The 18,786-nt window shown below is 38.9% G+C and overlaps 1 protein-coding gene across 3 annotated transcripts in view; it reads left to right on the top strand.

The window, feature by feature from the left end:
- The window catches only part of MTHFD2L (methylenetetrahydrofolate dehydrogenase (NADP+ dependent) 2 like), a 139,960-nt gene extending 121,174 nt beyond the window's left edge, over positions 1 to 18,786 (top strand). For all 3 annotated transcript variants that reach the window (XM_082653254.1, XM_082653251.1, XM_082653252.1), the window contains one exon: positions 17,492 to 18,786. In XM_082653254.1, the coding sequence (XP_082509380.1) occupies positions 17,492 to 17,604 (113 nt within the window). In that variant the 3' untranslated portion in view covers positions 17,605 to 18,786. The remainder of the gene's footprint in view (positions 1 to 17,491) is intronic.

Here is an 18,786-nt window from a genome sequence, read left to right as displayed (position 1 = left end):
ACGCAGGCTCAGCGGCCATGGCTCACGGGCCTAGCTGCTCCGCGGCACATGGGATCTTCCCGGACCGGGGCACGAACCCGTGTCCCCTGCATCGGCAGGCGGACTCTCAACCACTGTGCCACCAGGGAAGCCCTCTATTTTTAATTTTTTGAGGAAATCCATCCTGTTTTCAACAGTGGTTGTACCAATTTACATTCTCACTAACAGTGCACGTGTTCCCTTTTCTCCACATCTTCGCTAAAACTTATTTCTTGTCTTTTTGATAGTAGCCATTCTAACAAGTGTGAGGTGGTATCTCACTGTGGTTTTGATTTGCATTTCACTGATGATTAGTGATGTTCAGCAATATTTCATGTACCATTGGCCACTTGTATGGTTTCTTTGGGAAAATATCCATTCGGTTCCTTGGCCCATTGTTCTAATTGGGTTGTTTGGGGTTTTTTTTTGCTACTGAGGTGTATGAGTTCTTTATATATTTTGGTTATTAATCCCGTATCCAATATGTGGTTTGCAAATATTTTCACCTATTCTGTAAGTTGCCTTTTCATTTTTTTTTTTAAAGAAGATGTGGGTTAGGAGTTTATTAATTTTATTTTATTTATTTTTGCTGTGTTGGGTCTTTGTTTCTATGCGAGGGCTTTCTCTAGTTGTGGCAAGCAGGGGCCATTCTTCATCGCGGTGCACAGGCCTCTCACTGTCACGGCCTCTCTTGTTGTGGAGCACAGGCTCCAGACGTGCAGGCTCAGTAGTTGTGGCTTACAGGCCCAGTTGCTCCGCGGCATGTGGGATCCTCCCAGACCAGGGCTCGAATCCGTGTCCCCTGCATTAGCAGGCAGATTCTCAACCACTGCGCCACCAGGGAAGCCCTGCCTTTTCATTTTGTTACTTTTTCTGTACTGGAGGTTTTTAGTTTAATGTTGTCCCACTTGTTGATTTTTACTTTTGTTCCTTGTGCTTTGGTGTCATATCCAAAAAATTCTTGCTAAGACCAATGTTAAGGAGCTTCTTCCCTATGTTTTCTTCTGGGAGTTTTATGGTATCAGGTCTTAAATAGACTTTAATCCATTTCAAGTTAATTTTTGTGAGTGCTGTGAGAAAGGGCCCCAATTTCATTTTTCTTCATGTGGTTATCCCGTTTTCCTAGCATTGTTTGTTGAAGAGACTATCCTTTTCCCATTGAGTATTCTTGTCTCCCTTGTCAAATATTAGTTGACCCTGTATGTGGGGTTTATTTCTGAGTTCTCAATTCTCTTCCATTGGTCTGTGTGTCTATTTTTATGCTGGTACAGTACTGCTTTCATTACTGTAGCTTTGTAATATAGTGTGAAGTCAGGGTGTGTGATGCCCCCATCTTTGTTCTCAGCACTGCTTTAGCTATTCAGGGTCTTCTGTGTTTTCATACAAATTTTAGGATTTTTTTTTCTACTTCTGTGAAAAATGCCATTGAAATTTTGGTAGAGATTTAACCAAATATATAAATGGCTTTGGGTAGTATGGACATTTAAAAAATATTAATTCCTCCAGTCCATGAACATGGAATATCTTTCTGTTTATTTGTGTCTTCTTCAATTTCTTTCCTCAAAGTCTTGCAGTTTTCATTGTACAGATCTTTCATTTCCTTGGTTAAGTTTATTCCTAAGTATTTTATTGCTTTATGAAGCTATTGTGAGCAGAATAGTTTCATTATTTCATTTTAAGATATTTCATTGTTATTGTATAGAAACATAACTGATTTCTGTATGTTTATTTTATGAGCAATCCCACTTCTGGTATATATCCAAAGGAAATGAAAATAGGATATCAAAAAGATATGTCATGTTTATTGCAGTTTTATTCACAAAAGATATGGAAATAACCTGTGTCCCTTAATAGATTAATGGATAAAGAAGATGTGATATATATACAATGGAATATTATATAACCATAAGAAGGAAATCCGGCCATTTGCAACAACATGGATAGATCTTAAAGGCGTTATGCTAGTGAGATAAGCCAGACAGAAAAAGAAAAATACTCTATGCTCTCACTTATATGTGGAATCTAAAAAAGCTGAACTCATAGACACAGAGTTGGATGGTGGTTACTAGGGGCTGGGTGGGAGAATTGGGGAGATGTTAAAGGATACAAACTTGCAACTAGAAGATAAATAAGTTCTGAAGATCTAATGCACAGCATAATGATATAGTCAACAATACTACATTATAAACTTCAAACTTGCTAAAAGACCAGTTGTTCTCGCCACAAAAAAAGAAGTTATAATTCTGTGACGTGATAAAGGTGTTAACTAAACTTACAGTGGTAATCATATTGCAATATATAAATGTATCAAATTAACAGGTTTGTACACATTAAACTTACACAATGTCAACCATATCTCAATACATTTTTGTTTAAAAGAACACGGCATGCAGGATCTTAGGTTCGTCCTGAGGCACAGTGCAGGCAGGGATGGGGACAGGGACTCTCATACCTGGGCTTCTGCTCCTCAGTGCCCTGCTCGCCCTTCGGATCCTCCTTTGGGGTCCTTTGTGCTACCCTGCTGGGCACCCTCCTGTGAACAGTCTGGGAAGGCAGTGGGGCCAAGTGCCCTCCTGCGGCTGGGTTAGCTTCACAGGGAGGCAGGACCAGCACCAGCTCACTAAGCTACCAAGGAAAATAGTTTTCATGATGGAGTCTGTGCTTGAACTCGGGGGCGGATTTGTGGATGAAGAGTGGTTGGTCCTAGAGAGGGAGGGAAGAGGGGGTATCTAGCCCAGCCACCCTGGGAAAGTAAGAAGAAAGAGAAGGCCAAACCTTGAGCTGGTCTGTCCATCTACTCCAGGCCTATAACCCACTCGTTTCTTAAACTGCCCCAGGAACGAGACACGTCCAGCCTTGGAGGGGAGACAACAGCTGAGCCCACCCCTGGCAGTGATTTCTCTCTGGCCCACAATTCCCTGCACAGTAGAGGCCTAGGGGTTCTCTGGCCCCTCACAATGACCCTTTCTAAAAAATGCTGAGGAGGACAGTGGGAAGAGGAGGGGCTGCTCAGGGTCCTCTCAGGAATTCCTGGAGGCCAGAGAGGAACTGTGGGATGGGATACAGGAGGGGGTGGGAGATGCTGTGTGTCAGGCATTGTCATAGGCACTTGGGATGCAACAGTGACAGAAATAGGCCAAGTCCTTCCCCAAAAGTAGCTTACATTCTGGTTGGAGAAGACAGATAATAAACAAATTATACATATACTATATTAGGCAGCATTTAATGTTACAAAAATAAAACAAGAAAAGGGGGGCTATGGATTTATGGAGTGAGGTTGTTTAGAAAGGGTGGTCAGAGAAAGCTAACTGCTGACCTGGACAAAGTGAGGGAGAGAGCCATGTGGATATATGGGGGAGAAACAATCCAGACGCATGGAACAGCACGTGTAAAAACCTTGAGGTGCAGTGTGGCTGCTGGTTTTAATAAGCTGAAGAAGGCCACTGTAACTGGGACAGAATAAATAGGGGGAAGAATGCTCAGATATAAACTCAACGAGGTAGCAGTAGGGGTGCCACATCATGACCAGCCTTACAGACCATGGAAAGGAATTTGAATTTTACTTTAAGTGCAATGGAAAGCCATTGGAGGATTTGGGCCAAAGACATGGTATTTTTGCATTTTAACAGGATAACCCTGGTTTTCTGAATGGCAAATAGACCTTAGAGAAGTGAGGATATAAATTGGGTGCCTGTTAAGAGCCCATTGTAATTATCCAGGTAAGAAATTATCCAAGATGGGGTGTGGCCCATGGTGGTAATGGGTGAAAGTATTAAGAGGTAGTTAGATGGTGGATAAAATTTAAAAGGAGAGTTAGAATGGTTGGCTAAATGATTAGATATAAAAGGAAGAGGAGAATTATTTATGACTCTAAGAGTTTTCAAATAGGTAAGAGTGAAGGTACCTGTTCTAGAATCCTTTTGAGATGAGTCTGAAAGGATCAATGAATTTCATCTATTTATGTGTATATAGGGCAGAAAGTGGGAGAAGAAAAAGGGGCTCTTTCCATGTGGAGGGAACAGCAGATCAAAGGCAAGGAGGAAAAATTACAAAAGGCCTTATGTACTCAATAATAGGTCCAACATTGTTGAATGAGGAAAGTATGATATTCTTTTTTTTTTTTAACATCTTTATTGGGGTATAATTGCTTTACAATGGTGTGTTAGTTTCTGCTTTATAACAAAGTGAATCAGTTATACATATACATATGTTCCCATATCTCTTCCCTCTTGCGTCTCCCTCCCTCCCACCCTCCCTATCCCACCCCTCCAGGCAGTCACAAAGCACCGAGCTGATATCCCTGTGCTATGCGGCTGCTTCCCACTAGCTATCTACCTTACTTTTGGTAGTGTATATATGTCCATGCCTATCTCTCGCTTTGTCACAGCTCACCCTTCCCCCTCCCCATATCCTCAAGTCCATTCTCCAGTAGGTCTGTGTCTTTATTCCTGTCTTACCCCTAGGTTCTTCATGACATTTTTTTTTCTTAAATTCCATATATATGTGTTAGCATACGGTATCTGTCTTTCTCTTTCTGACTTACTTCACTCTGTATGACAGACTCTGGGTCTATCCACCTCATTACAAATAGCTCAATTTCGTTTCCTTTTATGGCTGAGTAATATTCCATTGTATACATGTACCACATCTTCTTTATCCATTCATCCGATGATGGGCACTTAGGTTGTCTCCATCTCCGGGCTATCGTAAATAGAGCTGCAATGAACATTTTGGTACATGACTCTTTTTGAATTACGGTTTTCTCAGGGTATATGCCCAGTAGTGGGATTGCTGGGTCATATGGTAGTTCTATTTGTAGTTTCTTAAGGAAGCTCCATACTGTTCTCCATAGTGGCTGTACCAATTCACATTCCCACCAGCAGTGCAAGAGTGTTCCCTTTTCTCCACACCCTCTCCAGCATTTATTCTTTCCAGATTTTTTGATGATGGCCATTCTTACTGGTGTGAGATGATATCTCATTGTAGTTTTGATTTGCATTTCTCTAATGATTAATGATGTTGAGCATTCTTTCATGTGTTTTTTGGCAGTCAGTATATCTTCTTTGGAGAAATGTCTATTCAGACCTAGAGACACATACAGACTGAAAGTAAGGGGATGATATTCTAAATAATTGTGATTTGGCCCCGAATAGCTGTAGCTTTACCATGATTTCTTCAAAAGAATCTCCACTGGACAGATCTCTCCTAGAGCAAAAAGAACCTTATAATTTGGGACTCCATCTGGTCAGAATTATTCCTCAAAATTCCAACCCAACAGTCAAAATATGAGGACAGAAGAGGATCTAGAATTACATAGAAGGTACTATTCTTCTGAGAAACTACTATAAAGGAAACTAGTATAAAACTCCCAGAGTGCTTTTTTTTTGGGGGGGGGGTACGCGGGCCTCTCACTGTTGTGGCCTCTCCTGTTGTGGAGCACAGGCTCCAGACGCGCAGGCTCCGCGGCCACGGCTCACGGGCCCAGCCGCTCTGTGGCATGTGGGATCTTCCCGGACCAGGGCACGAACCCGTGTCCCCTGCATCGGCAGGCGGACTCTCAACCACTGCGCCACCAGGGAAGCCCTCCCAGAGTGCTTTTAAAGCAGCTTTTCGTCTGTATTTTCGCTTCTTTTACTACACTTGCTTGCAGATGTCTTATTTATGCATAGTACTGTACATTCAAAATCTGAGAGTTACCTTTTACTCCATGCTGTTTTTATATTATATACAACCTTTCATAAAAGATTATGATTTGGAGTTAGGGTGATTTAGGTTTGAATTCTAGCTCTGTTGCTTAAAACAATTATGATCTTGGCAAATCACTTCACCTCTCTGAGACTTGATTTTATCATCTGAAAAACTGAGATAAATAATACCTATCTTATAGAGTTGTTATGAAGATCAAATGAAATAATCACCTCACCTGAGCTAATGTATGTGACTTGCTGAGCATAATACCTGGCAGAAAACAGTGTATGTTTGTGTTTGTGTACATGCACATTGTTCAGCCTTTCTCTCCATTCCCACTAGAGCAGCAGTCCCCAACTTTTTTGGCACCAGGGACCAGTTCCAGTTTTGTGGAAGACAGTTTTTCCATGGACAAGGGAGGAAGATGGTTCAGGCGGTAACTCGAGCGATGGGGAGCGGCAGATGAAGCTTCACTCACTCGCCCACCGCTCATCTCCTGCTGTGCGGCCTGGTTCCTAACAGGCCATGGGCCGGTCTGCGGCCCAGGTTTGGGGACCCCTTCACTAGAGTACTAATCCAGAAAAATGTAACTTCACATTTCAATTACCACCCAGCTCCTCATTACTTTTCTGGCCTCCGCTCTCTTCTGATCAGGTATGTTTTCACCCAGCAGTCGTATGAATAACTTTAAAGCACTCATGCTTATCCCCATCTTCTCCAAACTCCTGTAGTAGATCTCAGTCTGCCTCTATTCTTTTTGCTTTTAATCCTATACTACCTTGCACTTTTATTTAGTTGTTCCCTACTAAATTGTATGCCTCTGTAACGTAAGCTTCTTGTCCTACATTTCTTTTGTCTCTCCATCCCATACCAGGTCTCAGCCTTCTTAGTCATATCATTGGTCATTTGTATGATCATCCTCGATACTTATAAATCTCTTGTGTCACTCTTACATTACAGAAGCAATTCCTTATAGTTGCCCTAATGGGAACAAAATCTCCCACTCAAGGTGGCATCCAACACATTATTAATCTACAGCAACCCAGATTCAGTAGTGATACATCCATTGAGTCATACATTGATTTGCTCAGCACATATTTCTCACTCAACACACCTTCCAGGTACTAGGGATATAGCCATGCACAGAGAGACAAAGTCCCTGCTCTCATAGAACTTATATTCTCTAGATTATATGTCAAGGTAAGCTTCTTTTGGAAATGGTTTTGGTACTACTTATTCCAAATGTGTGTTCTACAACAGGGGTCCCAACCCCTGGGCTGTGGACTGGTAGCAGTCCTCCGGCCTGTTAGGAACCGGGCCTCACAGCAGGAGGTGAGCGGCGGGCGGGGGAGCGAAGCTTCATCTGCCGCTCCCCATGGCTCCCCATTGCTCACATTACCACCTGAACCATCACCCCCATTACCACCTGAACCATTCCCCACCCCCACACACATCCCCCACCCTGTGGAAAAATTGTCTTCCACAAAACTGGTCCCTGGTGCCAAAAAGATTGGGGACCACTGTTCTACAAGATGGGAAAGTAAGAGCATGTTACCAGTTTCTAAGGAAGTAAGACTGTTTTGGAATGACATCACTTTTAGAGAACTATTAATCTGTGATGACATTGTAAAGAACCAGAATTAGACTGGCTCTCTACCAACTCAGCTTCTGTGTTAATCATTTTAATTTGATGATATGTGTCTTAGTCAGTTTGGGCTGCTATAACAAATGACCATAGACTGGGTGGCATAACCAACAAGCATTTATTTCTTACACTTCTGGACACTGGAAGTCCAAGATCAGAGTGTCATCACAGTCAGGTTCTGGTGAGAACCCTTCTGAATTACAGACAGCTAATTTCTCATTGTATCTTCACATGGCACAAAAAGCTAGAGTTCTCTGGGGTCTTTTTTTTTAAAGAGTATTAATTCCATTCATGAGGTTGGAACCCTCATGACCCCTAATCATCTCCCAAAGGCCCCGCCTCCTAATACCATCACACTGGAGGGTAGGATTTCAACATATGAATTTTGAGGAACACAAATATTCAGTCAATAACAATATGGTTGATCAGTCCCACTCAAAATATCAGCTTTTTGTGGTAAATGATTACAAGGTAGCTCAAAAGTTCAGCTTTAGTATAAAAGAAGATCTAACACTGTAGCCCAGAGGTGATCTCTTCCAGTCATTTTTTAAAAAGCTGATGGAAATTGGCAAAAGCCTCTGTTAGAGAGACTATTACTAATACTGTGGTGATAGTGCTACATATGTCATTTCAGAAAGCAGGTAGAGCCACTGATGGTCACTATGAAACCCCTACCAGTGAGCCAGTTGCCACCTTGTTACAACATGGGCAAGATGCTTACTGTGAAGTCTATGTCTTTGAAATCAGGTCAACCTTTAGAGACGTACTTTTTAGTAGAACGTATTTGACATTGAATGATCTATCTTTTTAGAGAAGAGTGAAAGTTGAAGCACAAAAAGGCCGTCTACCAGAACAGGAGAAGTGCCTGATGCCTCTGCAAGTCTTTCTTCTTCTTTTATACTGAAGGATGAGATTTCTTTCTTCTTTTTTTTTTTTTTTTTTGTAGTTGTTTCTCAGGACCTTTTAAAAATAAAAGTATCTATGGAAGGGAAATTTTATCTCCTAGTGTCTTGGGTTGATCATGACAGACTACTGGGATCAAGACCCTGCCAAGAGATTTTGAGAAGACTCCAAACAGCCTATCTAGTTTACAGATTTGCCACTCTATTGTACAGATGTTCAGAAGCTTGAGGAAAAGGATTGGGTAGGAAAGTAAAAGGATTGGGGAGAATGACAGGAGTAAATGATAATCTTTTGTAAAGGAAGTCATGAAAGGAAGATATTTTTAGTTATGTTGATAGAGTACTAGAAATATCCTAGCAGTGATTCCCTACTCCTGCCCACCAAAATAGAAACTGGCAGTGGTGGCTGATACCATTCATGGTCAGAAAGGAGGTTCCTCTGGTGGGTCATAGACAGAGTTTGTAGAAAACAATTTCAAATTTTCATATCGGGTGATTGATTTGCTATTTGGCTCCATGGAAAGCCTTCCGAGTTGTATGAGTGGCAGTTTTGGATATTCCTATCTATGATACAGTAGCTGGATATACGTAGATTTGATTTAACATAAGGAGAAAAGTAACTAAAGCAAAAACAAAAAAGAAAGAAAAGGCTTAGCCACCTTACCCATTCAGGTAATACAGTAAACAGGTGAAGGAAGTCTTTGTAAGTACAACTTATAGAAATGTGACCAGAGTCTCATATTCTTGTCCCCAGTAGGGCGTTAACCCTGTCTGTCCCATTAACACCCCCACTGGGTGCCATGATAATGAATATCTTAATATATGTAAAAAAAAAAAAAAAAAAAAAAACCTCGTAGAAACCCCAGGAATCAGGCAGCTAGGTAATTGCAAGAGAAAGCATAGTAAATTGTCTGTGGGGCACCTGATTCCTCGCTGCCTTGCAAGAAGTCAGTGGCGAGCCATTCACTTCTCAAGGAGCCCTTTACTCTGTCTGGCTCATCATGCTCTCAAGTGCCATTTTTTTATCAACCATATGAGAAAGTAGAGTGTTTTCCATACTATCTCCTGAGTCATACTATTTCTCCAGTCTTATGCCAGTCAGGTTTTTCTGGTTGTTATTCATGCACTTCATTTTCCTGAAGCGTGTCTCCCCTTCATTACAGTGGATATGTTTGAGACGTCATGCCTAAATGGATTGCATTTAGACGCAAGGGGGAATCTCCAAGCATTTAATTTAGGCAATTGCACATGTATAGGAGGAGGCTGAAATTCACATGAAAGGAATGAGGAGTTTTTCCTCTGCTGCTCAGTTGCCACAGATAAGGAATCATCCCTTTTTCCTTTTGGAGAAGAGGGTTGGTTTTAAAAATTAGTTGTAGCATTGTTGGAAATCTGACATGGGCTATAGAGTACTTCCTTGAAACAGACAGAGAAATGGACAAAATATAAAGGGAAATAAAACAATACTACAGGAACTTGAGATAGCAATTCCTCCTCTTCCACCCAAAAACAGATTTATAAAGCACAAATATATTCTTTAACTTTGCCAGAATATACAATTTCCAAACTGTATTAGCAAAATTAAATTCTGTTTAGGTACATATGGAGATTCCATTATTTGGGAACTTTGGAGTAGTATATCATGTACGATAGCAGAAATTCACTATCTGCCTAAGAATTAGTGAGTCTTCCTAACAAAGTATTTTAGATGAGAGTTATTAAGCTCAGGCCCTGGGAACCTGGGAACGTAAATTTTCCAGAGGAAATAATGACACAGAACACACAAGCCAGAGACATCCTGTAGTGAAGCATGGGTTGCTGGTGCCAAAAGGTTAATGATCACATACTTCTTCCTTTATTCCTACCTTAATTGTTAAAAGGCATTTTAATGTCTTATGTTGTTATAAGTATCCTTCATTAGTAATATTTCCATACCTTGTGTGACCCCTGGATTTTTTTGAGGTACACACATACACTGAACACAGTTTCTTTCATCATCCCTCTCATCACCTCAAATTTTAAATTTGAATATCTTCTGCTCCATACCTATTCTTCTTATCATGACATTGAAAGATGGTTGACTTCAAGTAAGAAATGTTGGAGATTATGTCAAGCGAAACCTGTGTTAATTCTTCCCTTTAGGAGTCTGAAGCCAATAACATGATAAAAAGTAGATGTCTCTATAGTGGAGAAAAGGGAGCACAGCAGATTAGATAGATATTCCAGGCTGAAAAAGGATTTCTTTAATGATAATTTAATAGCATTCAAGAACCTGAAACTTTATGAAAATATAACATAAATTTTTCCTTCTGAAAATTATTTAGTAGCATACATTTTTCTCTCCAATTTCTTATCTTGCAAAACTGGTTATTCTTAAATATATAAATGCCTAGGTTCATTCACAAAAGATATTTTTTTAAAAGCTCTTTCACCCTGAACACAGTAACTACAGCTGCCATCACCCAATCTAAGTTTCCTGACCCCTCACTTCGGGGTCATGCAGCCCCTGACCACCTTCCTATCCTCATCTCTTTCTACTCTCTGTTTCCACCATGTGCTTTGGTCATAATGAACTTCTTTGAGCTCCTCCATTGCATCAGCTTCATTGTCAAATCCAAAGTTCCTTTGCTTTTATTATTCCCGATGTTTGCATTGCATTCTCTCCTTTCTTACCCCCTCACACATCCATAAAATCTTGAAGATTTTCTGTCACTTTACAGATATTTCTCTGACACCCATTTGATTTGGGGTGCTCCCACAAGAACCAGAATTTATTCCCATCTTAGCACGTCTCACTTTATGTTGCTATTGATACTTCTGTGTTCTCCCTTCTCTGTCCCAGGTGATAAACTGATCTCATTAGAAAAATGTACACAGAATAGGTAGTTTCCCCATTTGACTTATCCTGCCTCAGAATATTTTTTTTCCAAATTTTAAAAATACTTTATAAACAAGGTCCTACTGTAAAGCACAGAGAACTATATTCAATATCCTATGATAAACCATAATAGAAAAGAATTTTATTTATTTATGGCTGTGTTGGGTCTTCGTTTCTGTGCGAGGGCTTTCTCTAGTTGTGGCAAGCGGGGGCCACTCTTCATCGTGGTGCGCGGGCCTCTCACTACCGCGGCCTCTCTTGTTGCGGAGCACAGGCTCCAGACGCGCAGGCTCAGTAGTTGTGGCTCACGGGCCCAGTCACTCCGCGGCATGTGGGGTCTTTCCCAGACCAGGGCGCGAACCCATGTCCCCTGCATTGGCAGGCAGACTCCCAACCACTGCGCCACGAGGGAAGCCCCAAGAATATATTTTTTAAAAGTATGTATATATGTATAACTGAATCACTTTTGTATTGCTGTATAGCAGTAATTAATACAACATTGTAAATCAACTATACTTCAATAAATAAAAATAAAAATACTTTAGCCATTGCTCTTAGGTTAAATGCCCCAAATTTTTAGCATTGTCTGCTGGGCTCTACATGAGCTAGACTCACATCATCTTCTGCACTCTTCACTTCTACATGTCAGCCCTGCTGGCCTTCTTGTAGTGTTTCCAGGAGTTCACGCCATTTTCTGCCTGGGGGAAAGGTTATTTCCACCTCCTTGCAAACATTGTTCCCCGGCCAAGAACACTGTCTACTCCTCACCTCTCCATTTCACGCGGAAAAGATTGGTTCATCCTCTGATTTCTGGACTTGGCAGAGATATACCACATGTGCTCAGGCTCAGTTAGGTCCTCCCAACACGTTCACAACTGTAGGAAACATTTTGTTTGTAGGATATTTCATAGCCTTAGCTCAGTTACTACTTAGGTAATTATATTTGTAATATATAGCCCCCAACTAGACTGTAAGTTCCAAGGGACAGTGACTATGGCTGTCTTTCTCATGAAACTTTTGCTGTAAATTTATCCAGGGCAGTTCTTAGCATGTGTGGGAACAGTGAATAATGAGGTTAGGAAAATATGCCAGGGTTAGGCAATAATGCAAACGTGGATGTAGGGCCATATCATAAAAGGTCCTAATTGCCATGACAGTCAAGATTCATCAAATGTTTATAAGCTGAAATGATCTAATCTGTGTTTTAAAGAATAAATCTGGCAGCAGGTTATATGGCTAATAAGGTAGAGACTGAAATCCAAGAGAGTGATTATAGTAGATTATAAAAAATGACTATGCTATCTTCTGTTCTCATAAGCACATCCTCTTGGCAATGTGACTTTGCCATTCTTCCTATTCCAGGCCTTTAAATTTGAGCTTGACCATGTGACTTGCTTTGACCAATGGGGCATTCAAGTATTGCACACTGGGGTTTGCCTGGGACCTGACTGGGAAAACTGAGGCCACCATGTGAAGTAGCCTTCACTGAAGCAGTGAATTTTAACCTTGTTTTAAATCTACTCTACACAGTTTATATGTATAATACTCCCCCCTACCCCCACCAGTTAGAAGCATCTCTCATTTCAGCAGTGATTCTCAGTGGTGTGTACTGGAATCATGTGGTGGGAGGGGGCATATCTAATTTGACTACAGTTCTCAGGAGATTCCAACATACTCTATGACTACAAAGTGAAAATCACTCTACTAAGTTTCATGGATCAATGAATGAACAGTTTACGCAGCCTGGGGAGCTAACAAGTACCACTAAGAAAGTGACATTTAGCCAGATCTGAAAAGGAAGAATAAGTATTCATCAGATGGAGAAGTGCAGGGAGTATATGTCAAAGAAAATAGTATGTACAAAGGCAAATCTTGTGTCCAAAATGACTGATTTTAAATGGTAATTTCTTTCCTTTCTATACAATTGAACATACACTCTCTAATGTCTAAATCTGGCTGGTAGAGCATTATTTTTAAGTAAATCGATAGAATATACTTTGCAGGGTCAAGAGTTTACAGAGAGGTCATTCAGATAAATTATCATAATTGTCACCTTTCGTCAAAATATTCTTATTATCAGGTAACTGCTTTAAACATTATCAAGTCATTTCCATCTAAATCTCATTCCCTAGAGTAAGTTCCACACAGGTAACAATAGGAGTTGGTGATTATTTTACTTGCCTCCATTGTCAGTTTCAGTAACTCTAAAATCATGTTGACTTTATGAAATTTCATCTAACTCTGGTTTTGAGATACCTGTTCATGAGTCTCTCTTGAAAGCATTGATATCAATCAAGATCTAATACCTGATTCTCATATATACAGAATTGTTAGTATTTTCCTTAAAACCCACACACACTCCCTCACAGTAAATAAATTTCTGAATGAAACTACTGCCTAAAAATTCTTCTGTAATTGTTTTCAGTGGAGCATGTAGTACACCTTTTCCTCACACATAATAGGTTTAATCTTTAATAGCATCATCTTCAACAAACAGGTGCAAACCCTTGTCTGCCCTCGGGAAAGACCAGCCAATGAGAAGTTATTCTGGTGATGTAATGCTTGTTAACTATCTCTCGGACATGACTGGGGAAGATGCTCTTCAGAGCATGTATTGAATTTAACTCTCACATGACTGAGTTTAGCTCATAAGCCACTTCTGGTACTTCATAAACATGTCACTTAGGACAGCCTTCAAATAGTTATGCAAAATCCTTAGACTAGAGAATTTCTTTTAAGCATTGGCATCTGTACCCATTGGTATTGGCCAATGATAATTTCTCATCTCTCTTGAGAAGTCACTTCCATATCTTGGTCCTTATGTAAATAGACGAAGAATACATTAACACTAGCCAGCAGCAGAAAAATGTAACATTTCTTTCTCAGATGTAGAACCTAATGAAAATCAAATTAAAAGGAATAGAGATCTTATATTTTTTAAATCAGATTCATCACAACCTGCCTCTCATGACTGTGTACAAACTTCTCCTTCACATCTGCCCAGTTTATTTCAAAGATAAAAATATTTGAAACAAGTATTTATATAACCAGTTGTGTTCACAGTGATGTCATAAACTTCTGCCTAGTGAGTAATTTACAGGGCTCTGTTGATGCAACTAAATGCTTATGAATGTCCAGAGAAGTCCTCGCCCAGGTCAGGTAAAGACTATCACATAGTCTAATTCTATGAAGTGATAGACAGGACAGGATAAATGTGTGTTAGCTTCCACAGTAAAGTATGCAAAACTACAGACACAGAGCTACAAATTTCGGGTAGGTATTATTTCATGCAACAGCTTATTCTCATTCCCTATTCCTCCACCTCAAACCTCACTTTTTGAGCAAAAGAATGCAATAGTAAGCATGTTGTGAAAAACATAATTTGAAAGAGGAGGGTATAATACCGGATCAGTGGTTTATCTGATCTGAATCTCACCCAAAAAAAAAAGCAACTCAAACTGCTCATCCAGGGCTTCCCTGGTGGCGCAGTTGTTGAGAGTCCGCTTGCCGATGCAGGGGACGTGGGTTCGTGCCCCGGTCCGGGAGGATCCCGCGAGCCGCGGAGCGGCTGGGCCCGCGGGCCGTGGCCGCTGGGCCTGCGCGTCCGGAGCCTGTGCTCCACAACGGGAGAGGCCACAACAGTGAGAGGCCCGCGTACAGCAAAAAAAAAAAAAAAAACAAACAAAAAAAAACTGCTCAGCCAGCTGAAATTTGAAGTGCTGGATATAATTCGAAGATGATGAACTATGAGTACTCACAGTAAAATTGTAGGAAAATTACTATATTAGAACTCCCCCCCCACTTTCTTCAGCTATTAAAATGAAATAATAATTAAATATTGATTATTAAAATGATGTGTATAAAGTTCGTGGCAAGTAGTCAACTGATAGTGGCTATGGTTACAACTATTTTTCCATACATACATAATTCCAAGCCACTTCATTTTTCAAAGTTGAAAACCAAATTATATAAAAAATTATCGTACACCCAGAATGGATTCCCAATTTTATCTAACTTTTGATTGTGAAATAAACCATTTTATTTTTCATTGAAGATTTAGTTTGTACTTCTTAATTTGCCATATTATTCAGTAGTATTCTATTTTTATCTATTAATATTTCAAAGTGCTCTACAAATATATGATTTTACATACTATCAGTGTAAATAATAGTAGTATAGTATATTTCTTCTAGAGATCTGCTGAAATTTTTAAAGGCATTACTTCTCTAATCCTATAGAAAAGGTTCTGGAAGGCATTGTTTATGCCATCAAGTCAGCTTATTGGAAAATGAAAAATGCAGTTTGTCACCATCATGCAAAATATGTAGTTTGAGAATTTCAGTAAATTAACTTGAACTAAATTGTTTTGATGTTGTTTGTATCTAGTCAAAAGCACTGACACATTCCTGCAAATTGATCTTAGATTTTAAATTTCAAGGGCTATTTAGTTCACATTATCATAATTTACTGAATGCCTCACCTGTGTATGGAGAAGTTCTCAGATTAAAAATGACAACAATAATCACCACGAGACTTAGTTTCTGCCTTCTTGGTGCCGGTGTCTAATTAAAGGAACAGCACAGTGTGGTAAATTCCATAACAGAGTTTGGTATAAAATGACTGGAAACATAGATGGTGGCACTTTTAATTCAATGCTGGAGGGGTGAATTTTTGAGAAAAATGATGGACAGGTAACATTTTATTGGCTTTTAAAGAATAATAAGGAATTTCTTACTTGGATAAGGTAGCAGCGTATTCCAGGTGGAAGGAATAACGAGAGCAAAGGAAGAAAGGAATGATAATTTGTAGCTATTTATGAAACAGCTGTTGACCTAGCCTAGTGTTTCTACAGCATAAAGTACATTGGATAGAAGTATGGCGGGAAAAGGACATGCTTCATGTATAGCGGCACATTTTGGAAAACTAACATATTACCTTCTAGATCACAGCATTCTTATCTTTTCTTTGTTATATGCCATGAGAAGATTCATGATATACACTAGCTGGATTTTGTGTGTGTGTGATGCCTTCAAGCTTATCTGGAGTTTTCTTCAAGTAAAAGAATATTATTCCTTTGCTTTTCCTATTATTAAAAAATACTGCATTATACCAATACACTTAAAATAAGGTAAATGTAAATTTTACAAACCATATTTCAAGAAGGCAATATAAATTGTACAAAAGTAATGCTTAATGAAGATTTAGGGGACATCTACTGATTTCATTTATGTAGAAGCATATACGAGCAAACTTGTAAAGGCAATACATCTAAATAGCATGTGATTGATAAGGTCAGAGTATGCATTAAAGAAGTATTGTCTATGCTAACTTTGTACTAAAAGAGTTATCTGGGAAAAGTTCATTATTCTTATTCACACGGTGAAACACTAAACCAGTAGGTCAATTCATGAAATCATTCACCTGTAATATTGTGGGTGTGAGAACATTCTTAAATAAAACTTGATAAAAATTCTCTGCCATTTTCTTTGAGTATATTCACTGAATAAGAAGTCTTCATTCATACCTTAGAACAGGACTATGTGTATTTGCTCAGTTAATTTTAATATGTTTAATGATTTTTATTAGACTTGCAGTGGAATGTATTATCCACATATACGTGATACTGCTTTTATAACAGGACTATTCTAATTTAACGGATGATGTGTGTTGAACTATCTATATCCTGTATCCCCTTTGTGACCAATATCATGTATTTTAGAAGTAGTTAACTGGAATTACATGTAGTTGGATAAATCATGGGTTATAGATTTTCATTATGTAAAACTAACTGAGCTGCGTAGAGATTCATCCTACAGCTTTGTGTTCTTTCATCTTTGTGTTCTTTCTATACACATTAGATATCATACATAGAAGTGTGTGTGTGTGTGTGTGTGTGTTATAGTCTACTTCATTCTAAAAATGATTTGAGGATGTTAGGGTTATATCTGTAATGCAGAAAAATCCACTGTATTCTGTTAATTAAACAAGGGAGCCATTCGACTGAGATGGCTCTAATGCCCTGGCTGCCTATGTAAGCAAACCAAAATCTGGCTTGTAGATTTTGCCTCAAGGTTACAAAATCAAAACCCAAGGACAACCAATCACAAACAGCCAACTAGGCTTAAAGCTATAACCAATCAATGATTTCCTTGCTTTGCTTCCACCTTTTCTCTGTAGGTCTCTCCTGTCGGTGGAAGCCTTCCTAGCTATACTTCAGGTTTGGCACTGCCCGATTAGACTCCATTTTTGCTCAGATAAACTCTTAAATTTTTAAAATGCTTCAGGTTTAACAGTTCAGTATGTTTAAAAATATGAAATTCTCAGAAAAAAATAAAGAATCCTTTCTGTTTCCTCCATCAGCTGTTAAGAAGAAGGCTAGCTTTATCACTCCAGTTCCAGGAGGCGTGGGACCCATGACAGTGGCAATGCTTCTCAAGAACACCCTTCTGGCAGCTAAAAAAATCATTTACTAGATCACATGAAAGAATAAAGCAAACTGAAGTCATGCTACGTATCTATTTGACAAAAGGCAAAAACCTTTATATTTTACTACAAAGCTATTTCTACATTGTATTTATTTTTTCACAGATGGAATCATTGTGGATCAGATGATTCACACAATCTTATGCATTTCCTGCTAATAATTACTGAGTATTTTGAGTGGATATTGAGTTTTAGGAAAAGAAAACAAAACAACTGCAATGAAAACTTTGGTAACAATTGTTTATTTTGTGATTAATATTTGTTCATAACGTTAAAACTAATAAAGGGCTCATAATAAATGCATATATTTTTGACACAAATAGTGTGTTTTCAACAAACATTTTGTCAGACAAATAAGCTCCCTTGTAAAATGTGATTTAGGTTTTGCCATAATTATGGCCAATTTTTATATATTTTATGTACTATATCATATGATGAAAAAGAGTTTATTTGCTAAAGGAAAGATAAAATATTAAAAATAATATTTTGATCTCATATACTTCCCAAATGCATCCTACGAGGCATACTAATGAGAAATGATGCTCCATTCGAAGAAAGAAAAACATGCAAGGAAGGCAAAAAATGCAGTGCTACTTGGAAAGGTATTGATTATTTCAAATGGTGAATTACTACTTGCCAAGTAAAAATGCAATAAGAATGTGTTAGGTTTACATGCAATTCCTTTGTTCTTCTAGAAAAATATTTGGATAATACCTTCCTTGAAGAATAATGGAAACTCCAAAACCAAACAAATATACAAAACAAAACTAAGGTTGTATTTTCCCACAAATATCAGGAAAACACAATATAGTATGAATGAGGACTTCATTAAAGAATAGAAGTTATGTTTGTTCACAAATCTAGAAATCTAATAGAAAAATATGACACAATGTGCCCAAGCTAAGCCTTAGGATATGACTAAAAATCTATCGCTTTGTTCCTCACAGTTCTTCCTTCTTCTCTTATAGCATTTGGTTCTCAAAGTAGATGCCATGTTTCTAACACAATTTAAATTAGAAAAAACATGTGACTGTCCGTTGGAGGCTATTTTGAGACTACCCTGGGCATATAATTGTATTGCTTTCAGGTCCAAATCCCAGTCTGTTTATGTACCAGTAATGATTCTTACCCAATGCGTGTCGTTATTAGTGTATACTCTTGATCATTTGTGT

The sequence above is a fragment of the Grampus griseus genome, assembly GCF_964374135.1.
Source record: "Grampus griseus genome assembly, chromosome: 4".
NCBI lineage: Eukaryota > Metazoa > Chordata > Mammalia > Artiodactyla > Delphinidae > Grampus > Grampus griseus.
Note: the sequence above shows the minus strand (reverse complement) of the source record. Positions and strands in the feature narration are given on the sequence as shown.